Source organism: Stegodyphus dumicola, chromosome 7 (genome assembly GCF_044657685.1).
Source record: "Stegodyphus dumicola isolate Sdum_Otavi_A_Nest chromosome 7, ASM4465768v1".
Classification (NCBI taxonomy): Eukaryota; Metazoa; Arthropoda; class Arachnida; order Araneae; family Eresidae; genus Stegodyphus; species Stegodyphus dumicola.
The window spans coordinates 177,749,859-177,762,445 of NC_140774.1; the positions used below are offsets into that span (position 1 = coordinate 177,749,859).

General features: G+C 33.9%; 1 protein-coding gene across 8 annotated transcripts in view; it reads right to left on the bottom strand.

The window, feature by feature from the left end:
• The window catches only part of LOC118191624 (exocyst complex component 4-like), a 785,372-nt gene that overhangs the window by 530,013 nt on the left and 242,772 nt on the right, over positions 1-12,587 (bottom strand). For all 8 annotated transcript variants that reach the window (XM_085821107.1, XM_085821102.1, XM_085821104.1 and 5 more), the window contains one exon: positions 1,098-1,146. In XM_085821107.1, the coding sequence (XP_085677233.1) occupies positions 1,098-1,140 (43 nt within the window). In that variant the 5' untranslated portion in view covers positions 1,141-1,146. The remainder of the gene's footprint in view (positions 1-1,097; positions 1,147-12,587) is intronic.

The following is a 12,587-nucleotide window of genomic DNA, read 5'->3' on the forward strand; positions in this document are numbered from 1 at the left end:
ATAAGAATAGAAAATAGGTTGTGCAAATGGCAAAATATTTTTTTTAATATTTTTATTGAGAAAGTGAAAAATAGTCACTGTAAAATGTAATGGTGGTACTATGATTTTTCAATTTTTGTTTAGATGGTATACGTTAATCAAGAGGTCGAGAACCGTTGCTATATAGTGTTAAAATTTGGCTCCATTGCATTTTGTTCTAAGTCTTCTATCACACTTTTCCGAGTCTTCTTTAGATTGGGAAACCCTGCATAAATTTATTCTGCACCTCTGTGGAATCAATTTGAATTCGTTCAGTTTCGATATTAATTTTTAATTTATACAGAAGTCATATTAATGACAATTTGAACTTATACTTCACTTTTTGTTAAGTAACATTTCCTAAGAAATATTTAAATGAATACGAATCAGCGTAAACCTAACAAAACTAGTAGTAATCCGTTTAGTTTACTCTCTAGCCAGCTTTATATTCCGAAGGATTGTTACTCAGTTTACCAGCATCGCAGTTACAAGTTTCACAGGCAGTCATTCAGAGACTACCTTTGCCATATTACACACAGCGACAGAAACGTTTTCGCAAAGACAAACTGAAAAATCTAATCATACCGAAGAACGAAATAATAATAATGAAATCTGTAGAATATCTGAGAATTCTGCAAGGGAAAAAATTCATAATAATTAATTCAAAGTAAACCTGCATGATTTCGAAAGAGTAATCAAAAAATGAAGAAATATTATATAGAACACCAATTAATCAAAGACCTTTAAAGAATTCATTTATTCTTTATTAAGGAGAGTAGAATAACCAACCGACAGCAAAGAACAGGTAAAGTTCCTTACCATAGTTCTAAAAATTAGTGTTAACTATTTTTTAACTTTTAATTCCTTGTAAAATACAGTAGAATCATTCCAAAGAAAGAATATCTGAAGAGGAATAGCATTTAAAAAGTTTTGGTGGTATTTTCCGAACTCAGTTTTCTCTGATATCAGTAAAAAGCGGCAAAATTCATTAAATTATATATGACTTTGAAAAGAATATATTAGAGAAAGAGAAGGAAAAAAGAGTATGTTCGAAAGGTGTTTCACATTTATTGACTTACTTTTTTGGAGAGTTGGTAAAGAATGCCGATCGGATCCATCCATTTCTCTCTGAAATAAAAAAGAAAATATGTATGTATATAACAGCTTCGAAACTAGTCCAAAAATTAATGAAATGAGCATTCGAAAGAAATCAAAATTCTTTCAAAAATAAAGTGCACTGCTACTTTCCAAAATGTAATGTTAAATGAAATACTGATCCACTTAACTCGGCCATTTTGAACCCATATCGCATATGACTACTAGTATGTATCATTTTTGTGACCTCATCTCTTCTTTTGCATATAAATCCAATAAATGTGTTAATCGTTAATTATAAAACACATTATACATACTTTTTTTCCTCTTTTTTTTTTTTTTTTTTTTTTTTTTTTACTTTCTTGTACGAAGTAAAGGAAGTATTGCAATCGCGAAAAATTTCTGGTATCATATTTCAACGAAAATGTCCATTTGGACACCTCTCGAATCCATTTGAACGCTATTTTGGCGTGAACATCTATACGTACTGGCACAATATAGGACTCTTTTTTTTCCAAAATGGATCGTGAAATAAATTTAAATCGGATTCAGAAGAGATTTTTTTTTGCGATATCTGCACGTACATTCGTATGTATATACCTCGCATAACTCAAAAATGAATAGCTTTAGAACGTTGAAATTTTGTATATGGGACTGCTATAACTTGCAGTTCTACACCACCCTATTCGGTTGCAATCAGCCACACCACACACACATGTATATATATATATATATATATAATGTTGTATGATCTTAAATCCATTTAGTGCGAATACAAATATATATATGTAATAATAAAATTCCATAGTCAAGAATACACTTAAAATTCTAACTGTATGTTCTTTTCATTTTTAATGGCGACGTTCTCTTATTTGAAAGTACGTACAGTTATAGAATGTTCTGGAAATATTTAAAGCGAACTGGATTGGCTGACGAGGCTGACGTCATTTCTTGGAAGCTCCGCCTTTCCAGAGGCTATAAAAGGGCTCGCAAAGGAATATCGAGGGCTTTTTTTTAATGTAACGATGCAGTAAACTTCATACAAAAACTTATTAGTAATTCTTTTTATTTACTCCGGATATCTGATTTTGTAACTGCAATTTTCCTGAATGATAATAAATGGATCCTGTTTTTTAAACTTATCGTCTGATAATTTAAGCTATGACTACATTTATGATTCTTCATAAATCTATTTATTCCGGAGAAAAGCTGGTACATCATATATATATACCCATTCTGATGCCCGGCTCAGTAAGCTCCTTTTTTTATTCTTACACGTTGATAAATTGTGCATTTTTTGCTTCAAAAGTTATTGAACTACGCTGTTTTAATTTCCGGTTAAGTTTTTTATGCCTCTAGTTAATCTGCATCCAATAGTTGTAGAATTATCAACAATTTAAAAGTTGTTTAAGTCTGGCTACGTCTAACGAAGCCGCCATTTGTTTACATTTGAAACTTAGCAGAATAGTGAATTCAGTCAGCTTGTGCACCAACTTCAGTGTCTTTTTGTTAAGTGGGATCAAAATTAAACTTTCAATTTTCTGCACCGAAAAGTCTGTCTTCCTGTGCGCTCGCCGAATTGCTTATTTTTGCGTAGAAACTCTAATTTTAAATGTAAAAATTGTTTTTTTTAACTGTTTTTAACGGCATTTGGTGTTTTATATTTTTCTTTATTTTACAAAATGAAGATGTTTTGAGGTTTTTATGTATTTTTGCCTTGCCGCGAAGTAAGAACTGAATTGATTGAATAAGAAATATATCGCTAATGAAATTTGAGGAAATAAGTTTAACTGAAATGTAGCAAAAAAATTGTATAATTTAATAGGCCGTACAAGGAAGTCATGTGGTGTCCGCATCAGATATTTTTTTATTTATATTTATCATGTTTGAAAACTGCATAAAAAATTACCCTTAAAATAAACAATTAGATTGTTTAAAATATACTTTAAATTTTAATCGCAAAAATTTTTTACGAGCACTAATCTTTCCTGATACAGTCAAAATGGGATTTCATATCACTTTTAATCATCTAGGCAAGGATGGCAAGGCAAGGTCTTGGCATGAAAGACGTCATATTTTTGTTCACATCATATTTTTTTATAAGTGTCAGAAACATGTTTTAGTTTTCACAGCATTCCTATTAAATAAAAAAGTATTTCCGTATATACATACGTGTTTCTAAAATACACTCATGTGCATAAATTAAGGATAATTCGGAGTCACGCGGAAATCGAACTCTAAAATAAATATATCACCTGTAAAATCACTACACATATCTTCAAGAATCATATGCAAATTTCAGGAAGTAACCAGATGACACCGATGGCACGTCACAATGACAAGAATGTAAGAGAGTGATATATAAGGAATACAGGCAAAGAAGTAAAATTGTCCGCAGGGACTTTATAAGCATTTCAGTGCAATAACCGAATAGTTAAGACACAAAGGACACATTTGGATGATTTTTTACGTGGTAGAATTATCGGCCGTCTCGAATGTGGGCGTACCCAACTGGAAGTATCAGACGAACTTGGAATTGCCCAAAGTGTCATCTCCAGGCTTTTGCAACGATTCCAAGATGATGATAATGTGAGTTGACGTTACAGCACAGGTCGCCCCAGAGTTACAACGCCGAATGAGGACCGGTATTTGGCAGTTACTGCCAAAAGAAACAGGCGGAGCACAACCTCAGACCTGTCTCGTCAGCTCTCTTCAGCTACTGTTACGACAATTTCAAGGCAGACCGTGTACAGACGCTTAGGGAAGATTGATCTTTATGCTCGTAGACCTGTCAGATGCGTTCCACTTACTGCAACTCACTGTCGCCTGCGGCTAGCCTGGAGTAGAGAGCATGCATTGTGTACACCGCAACAGTGGGCTTGTTTGATGTTTTCCGGCGAGTCCAGGTTTAGCTTGCAGTCTGATTCTCGCCGGACTTTCATATGGAGAGCTCCAGGTACCCGTTACCACCAAGAAAATATCATTGAACGAGACCGTTACGGTGGTGCAGGAGTGCTCGTTTGGGGTGGAATTATTCTGGGTTCCAGAACTGACCTGCATGTTCAAATTGGAACCATGACAAGCCAAATCTATCGGGACGTCATTCTGGAACAACATGTACGTTTGTTTCGGGGCGCCATGGGCGCACAATTTGTGTTTATGGATGACAACGCCCGTCCTCACCGTGCAAACATCGTAATAAAATGCCTTCAATCGGAGGATATCACCCGTATGGACTGGCCAGCATTCTCACCGGACTTGAATCCAGTAGAGTACGTGTGGGACATGCTCGGCCGACGAGTTGCAGCCCGTCAACCTCCTCCTACATGTCTACCGGAGCTTCGGAGAGCATTGCTTTTTGAGTGGTGTAATATCCCCCAAGATCAGATCGATAATTTGATACTCAGCATGCATATGCGTTGTACGGACTGTATTGCATCGTCTGGGAGACATACAATGTATTAACAATCATACCAACCATGTAATATTGGTTTTTTGTAAATAGGTTTTTTTTTTTTTTTTTTTTTTTTTTTTTTTTTTTGTAATTTGCTCCATGGAGAATAAAATCGCTAATTTTTTTTAATAATATCAAACATATAGCATCTTTTTTTGCTCTTTACCTTTTGTTTAATAAATAAGCTTTGCAAATAAGTCAAATTTGTTTTGCTTCTAACTCTAACTTTGCCTGATTTTGCATTATCCTTAATTCATGGACATGAGTGTATTTTACAAAGTCATGAAAACACAAATTAACCAATCTGATTTGCTTGTAGATAAGCAATGGGCTGGATCAGTATTTCACATGTGTGAAGTGGAAATACATAAACGTATTTCCCATATGCGCTCGATACTCATGAATTACAGCTCAACGAAATCTCGCGATGCGATGCTTCTGTAAATGTAAACAAAATGTAAGCAAATGCCATTCATAAGTTCGCTTTGATGGCCATTGCATAAATCCAAGAATATTTTTGATTTTATTTGCATCTGCGGAAACAAAGAACGGTTGAATGTATCTGTAACAGAATCACTTTAGAAAGTTATTATTATCCCAAAGAACGTTAGCCCAGAAGTTCTATTTATTTCGTTTTGGCATCTCGTGGCGTTTCACTTTTCAAATTGTTGCCACCAAATATTAAATCCCTGCATTATATTCAAAGTAATTAAAGAATCCTCTAAGAATTCACGGAAGCTGTCTATTACATTTTTTCCAAATGGCCGCTGGGTTTAGATGCGTACGATTAGTTCCTAAGATTTTTAATGTTTCTTAACTTTTATTTTGTTCATTAAGTGTTCTTTTTGTTTATTAGCCCAAAGGGCGTTATCCCAGAAAGGCTATTAATTTCGCTTTGCCATTTTGTGTCGAAAACTTTAAAAGTCTGGATCACTTTCTAAATTGTTGCCACCAAATATTAGAGTCCTGTATTGTATTTAAAAAAATTATATAATGAAGAATCAGCATAAATGTATGAATGTTTATCGCATTGTAAAAAAAACGAGGGTACTAGAGACATCAAATCTTGAGTAAGTAGTTCTCCATGCAAATATGAACATCTGGGAGCCCAAATTTGGAATGTGGATTTTGATTTGCTATCTATTTCCTATTTTGTAAAACCTTAACGAATTTTTAATTAACAACTCAAGGATTTTAAAGCGAGCAATGGCAACATTTTGTGAAAAAAAAAATCATTTTTATCTCTAGCGCGTGAGACTGTATATCGGAAATTTTAAAAGACATGCTCTTTTAAATATTTGTTGATATTGATGTTGAACTGAATTTTATGGTTTAAGTGCGAAGAACATGATATTTAATAAATAAAGGTAACACACAAAACGTTAAAAAAGCCCTTTGGGCGTAATATAAAATCTGAAGGCTTTCAGATTTTTTAAATTTATTTAATTTTTTTATATTAAAATAATATAATTAATTATATTTGCGATCGTAAGAAATTCTATTACAACTACGCCGTTTCTACACCAATGCGAAAATTTGATATACAGCGCCAGGTAACTCTTTAGAATGCAGAGGAAAACAATACAAAAATGTTTGACAACTTCTGGCTTATTATAAGACTGTCAATTTAAGAAACAATGGCCGCCAATTTATATTTGCTGCATGCTATCCGAACTGAGATGAAGGTTAGTTTATTTTTCGTAGATATCCAATGCGTTTAAGAAAAAAAAGCTCTTCTTTTAAACATTTTACTTTCCAGTATTTCAATTATATATACATTAAATACAACCTAATTTCAAGAGATAAGCCTTTTTTTTTTTCATTTAAACTATACTGTTTTTAGAAGGGAAAAAAATAAGTCTTTTTGAAGCGAAACCTTTTCGAAATGCACAACCAATATTTAGCGCTGAGATCAAGATAGATCCAAAATAGTTGTATTTCTTCATTAAATCTAACAGAACAAAAGAATTAAGCTCTAAAACGGTTCGAGACAAAAGAATTAATTTCTAAATTTCAGTTATCGCAGTCATTAGACGAATAGTATCGGGACGACTGCTTAATAATTACGCTATTTCGAGAAATATTGGCATGAGTCCAACACCTGAGGATAGCGGATAATAATAAGAGAAGTTAAAATGCCGCATTATCACAGTTAAAAAAAATTGGTTTTTCGCATTTTGAATTAAAGTCTAAATAACATCACAGAACACTAAAAATGGAAAGCTTACATTATTAAATATTTCATTTTAGCGTATATACGCGAAATTAATTTTTAACTAATTTATCTTGCTCTATCTTACTTTATCTTATCGTTACTTTACTTTATCCTACTGTTACTTTACTTTATCTTACTGTTACTTTACTTTATCTTACTGTTACTTTACTTTATCTCACTGTTACTTTACGCGCGTTTCAAAGTCAGCAATGTACTTTAATGTATCTTTCGTGTTTTATGTTTGTTATCCTAAAATGAATTTCAATATCTACAAAAAGAAGATAAAGCTTGCGGATGACTGAAGCTGAGAAAGAAATGCGATGTGATATAGTAAGATAAAAAAGTAGATAAACAAACATTAATTTGCAGTAGTTCTTTAACTCTTCATTTTAATATCGTTTAGTACTAAGGATAATAACTACCTATAATAAATCGCTCTAAACCGGGTCATTTCAAAATTCATTTTCTCACATTATTCTTACATAACGGTACTGACGTTTCATTACAAAACGCTTCAGCCAATAATAATTTCAAGTTAGATATCGGAAACTTAAAATTAAGAATGAAGCTGAACTAAAACAGATTTCTTTTTGAACTGTATTTTCATCTTGGATACGCCCACCAGCGGCCGAGCGGTAAAGTCGCTGAACACTGGTAGTTCGGTCCGAGGTTCGAATCCCGCGAACGGGCTGGCTGCATGGGCGTTTTCGTGGTTTTCCCCATGTGTAACGTGTATACGAGCCAGTGTCTCTTAGAAAGTCCTCCACGAAGGCATCCCTCCCTTTAGGCAGATATACCTCGTGTGCTTTGCCATAATTAAATACACCATCATCTTGGATAAGTTTATGCTTCTTTTCCTTATTACTCTGCCATCGCTGCTTTTTTTTTTTTTTTTTTTTTTTGCTTTCTTAAAAAATATAAAAATTCATTAAAGAAAGAGCGCGCTTTTTCCGTTGCTTTATCTGTGTTTGCATCAAAATATGTAATGTAAAACATTTTTTTAAATGTTATACTGATTATATACTTACATACATATACATATATGTGTGCGTACGTGTGTGGGTGGGTGTGTACGTATACGTACACCTGTCACTTTTATTTTGTAACTTATATTGCAGTTTTTTAATACAGAGCTTCTAGTGCTCAAACTGTAGGGTTTATATTATTTTTACTAATAGTTACGCCGCCCAACCGGTACAGTGGTTAGCGTCTCTGATTGCCGTGTTGAAGGGCCCGGGTTCGAATCCCGGAGAAGGCATAAATGTTTTTAAATGTATAGTTACCTGCGGCATGGGGGCACTCTAAATACGGGGCGAGCCGAAAGTCCTCTCGAGAGGTTGATGGCATGGGAAGAGGTGTGGGAATCCTCAGACCCGACCCACTGGGTGCCCTTCATCAAAACTGGAGGTGGAACTGAGCTAAATCGCACTGTCACCTCTACGTTGTTCAAGGCTATTCCTAACGGCAGGTGTAAACTTGTGCTCCTTGCCACGAGGATTTTATGTGGACTTGGACCGACTATAGATCAGACAAGTGAGCATTAGCAACAACAACAACAGTTATTTTAATTTGTTAACCTTTTCTGTCTTTTCTGGCTTCCCTCGCGTTGTCTCGCCAAGTTGTGAATGAGTTGGTGTGAAGGAGAGTGTATTTAAAACTGAAAAAGCGAAAAGATCAGTCAGAGCGTGTTTCCGCTGTTGAGTGTGCACATTGTTATTTCTACCAGCTGTCTGAATTCGGAATCTCGGTTTCACATTTTTGCCACCGAGTTTAATATCACGCCGCTGTAGGTAGAGTCAACCTGCTACGTTAAATCAATTCCTGTAGTCTTGAACTACTAGCTTATCTTTAAATTTAGTTTAGATTACTATTATCTTCAAGTGCCTCACCACAAGTGGATGGTGAAATTATGAGCACGTAAGACCGTAATAACTGTAATACTCTCTAAATAACTTGAGTTCAATAAAAGGGTCTTTTACACCCTTCTCCTGTTATAATCACCTTAGCGAGGACTTTTACGTAGGTCTAGTAGCAATGTATGATAGCTAAGAACATTAGAAATTACAAACCTAAGGGTCAAATTTCGTTATCAGCAGACTGAAGAGACATCCCTCTAATCCCTTTGTTTTTCTGAGAGATAAGCTCTCTTTTGGTTTTAAGTTTTTTTTTTTTTCCCCTTATTATATTTTTTATCACCTGTGTCTTAGAACTTTAAAAGCTTTTTGAAAAGATTGTACCGATGTCACAACCCAACGTGAAACTTATCCTTATCCTAACCTCCAACTTATCCATATCCTAACCTTCAACATTTAGCATCTTAACTGGGTTACGTAATTCAGAAGACAAACAACAAAAATCAGCGTTATATTTACAAAATTTCCACAGGACTAGTTTCGATGGTTTTACCGAACCACCATCCTCAGCTGCAAAACCGCAAATGAACAAGATAGGAAAAAATGATTAGATAACATAAGAAAGCCTGGACATGAATAAGCAAGTGGCGCCATCTGTTGGTGAAACCAGAACTAAAACATAATTTCTTTAAAGGCCGAAGGCAAATTTGGATTGGAATTAGGATCGTTAACTAGAACAGAAAGATTTTTATGAATGGGTTACGTAAGTTAGGACAAAATAATATAATACTTTCACAGCATGACATTGGGAATTTTGTTGTTTTGCTGTTTCTGCTAGGATGTTACCTTGACAACATTTTATGTAAGTATCATTCAAGCCTAATTAGTTGTTCATAATTTCAATTATTTATCTCCTAAAAGACAATTTTTATTCTTTTGCCTTTCCACCTTCCTTTCACTTTCTGTGAACAGAAGGCATTTGCAAAATGATATATATCACTGCAAACTGGATGGCAACTGAGTCAACTCAGTGACTTACGAATTTTAATTAAGACTGTATTTGAAAATGGTTACCTGTTCGTTTCTGGAAGTCATATCCTCACGCCCACTGAGACGGAATTATAAAAGCATATTTTATATAATTATTTTTTGCTAAGTGTTACAAACACTTGAAAATCATTCCAAGAAATTATAAGCGAGAAAAGTTTAAGCTTGTTGCAGAAATTTTAAAGTTTAAACAGTATTTTCCTATTACTAGCAGTGAAATTTATGTTTATTGATAAAGTACTTTTTTTAAGGTTTTTATTCGAGCGTCTTAGTCGTAACACGTAACAAAATGGATCCTTTATTTTAATCATCAATCACTGCTTATGAACTAATAAACTGTTTACGAACCTGAAAGTGTAATAAAGATTACAGTGTCAATGGCATATCAGTGAAAGAATGGTTATTTGAATATGGCAAAGCACAACTTATCTGACAACTATCAACTACTTATCTGACTAAGGGGGACGGATGCCTTGGTGAAGGACATTTTAAGAGAACTGGGTCGTACTCCCGTTACACATGGGGAAAACCATGAAACCCAACCATGCAGTCAGCCCGTTTACTGGGTTCGAATCCAAGTCGAAATACCAACATTCAGTAGTCTTAATCACTCGGCCAGCCACTCAGACGGATTGCGGTTAGGGAAGTCTGACTGCGATAGTGAATGGCCCGGGCTCGAATCCCGGATAAGGCACGGAAGTAAAATTGTCTATCCCTTCATAGGAGGTAACGGTGGCCGCCTATTAGATGCCTCTACAATAAAATGGCCACCACTGCTGCCCTAGGCAGAATGGATAAGACAGTTGAACAGCCATAGTTCGATCCGGATTCGATTTTCGCCAAATGATCTACTTGAGTGCGATTTGTTGCTGTTGTAATGAGTTGTAATGTTGTAGTTAGAGTGCCCCCATGCCACCCAGACACTATACGTTTAAAAACTTCTGCGGGATTCTAACCGGTCGCTTTGGTACGGCAGTCAGTGTCACTAACCACTATTCCGGCTGGGCGTCTGAAAGGGATTTTGATGGTACGGTTTTATCCACGTGCAGTGCAAATGCAAAACAGTTTATTCCCTTAGAAAGTCCTCCTCTTTCGTATCTCTAAAATAATGAAAGAAATCACAGCCTATATTTTGGTAATTAAATTCATTTATGAATCTTTGCATGATTTTTTTTTCGAGCTATTTAAGAACTTGAATTTCATTCAATTCATTTTAAAATCCTGTTAATCCCTAATACTTTATATAGTTTCATTTTCTAAGACTTTTCTAAGCCTGTAATTTTAACAATAACAATAAAAATAATTTAAAATGAATAATTTATGGGATATAAAGCATACTTTCCTCAGTTTTTTTTCATACAGAGGCTAAATACACTTTGAAAAAGAAATACATAAATATCATTTCTAATAATAGGTGATATTTATATATTATTAATTCTTTAATAATAAGCTATAATAATATTCTCTTTAACATCTGCTTAACAACCCCCCCAGCAATAACAAACTGGAGTTACCACTTAACAAATAAATAAGCTACTAAGTTCGCAAAAAATAGCTTCACAACGGAAACCATTTTTTAAAAATTTATTTACTTTATTAATGCTGTGTTGTCACCTTAAAGAAAGTTGCATTTAAGTGATCTTTTTTCAGATTTGGAAAAAGTTCATATTTCTACTGAATATTAATTGCATAGATACAGATCACGTTGTCTATCGAAATGAAAACAGCTGTAGTTCTTATGATGATGAAGTTAATTCAAATTTTGTGCATGTAATATACTAATAAATCTCATCGTAATGAGATTCTTTATACTGGTTCTTATTTTACGTAACAAACTCATCTAGATATAATAATTTCTGATCTGTTTCTCTAAAAGGTTTCTGATACTATTATCTATTACTCTATTTTAAAAAGTAGAGTTTAGACCTTTACGATGTTGAAAGAATGCTATAGAAACGCTAAACGTATTCGTCAGTCGTGAAACACTTGATAAACTATGTTCTATTTTATATTACATCTAACGCGCTTAAATCTTTTTCTTCGTGAACGGTGAAAATGAGACAACGACTTCGAAAATGGCGCTAATTATTTATTTTTTTCTTAAGCTTTATAAATACTATTAATTTATTGCAAGCAAAAACATATAATTGGTAACAGGTGAATAAGAAAAAGGTCATCATACAGCCAGTGGCATAGGAAAGCTTTTGTCACCGAAACGATCATTTGCCGCCGCCTTTAATACACACCTATAAAATGTTAAAACGATACATGGGGAAAATTCAAACTAAATGCAAGAAGATGAATGGTTACTTTTCCTACAAGAACGTCAGTCTGTACCAGCAAACCTCGCATAAAGTATAAACATTGAAAAACTCAACTCTCGATGTCACTGAAATACAGTATCTCACAAAAGTGATGAGACACTTGTGCTTTACAAAAGGAAACTGTAGTAAAATAAATTTTAAAAAAAACATGTCAAAATTTTTTGTGGGTGTGTTTCATACTTAAATTTAGTAACAATTATTACATAACATACATTTTCTCAAAATATTAAAATATTACTTTAATAAAAATACAATTGTATAGAACGGAGCAAAAAATGGCTCACAAAATTGATGGGACACTTACTTTTCCAACAAATATTTATCCAAAAATTTTACTTTTTAAAAGGTTTTAATATTTTGTTGGATTTTTCTTTACTTTTAAAACATGATTTAATCTTCTTGGGGTGGATGCGACTAATTTTTTTGCGATTTCCGGAGTGATTTTATCCCATTCTTCTTGAAGTACCGATTTTAGATGTTGTTTTGAAGAAATGGTGTGTTTGCGAATTCTTGATTCCAATTCTTGCCAAATATTCTCTATGGGATTTAAGTCTGGAGATTGTGGTGGTGTTTTTATTATT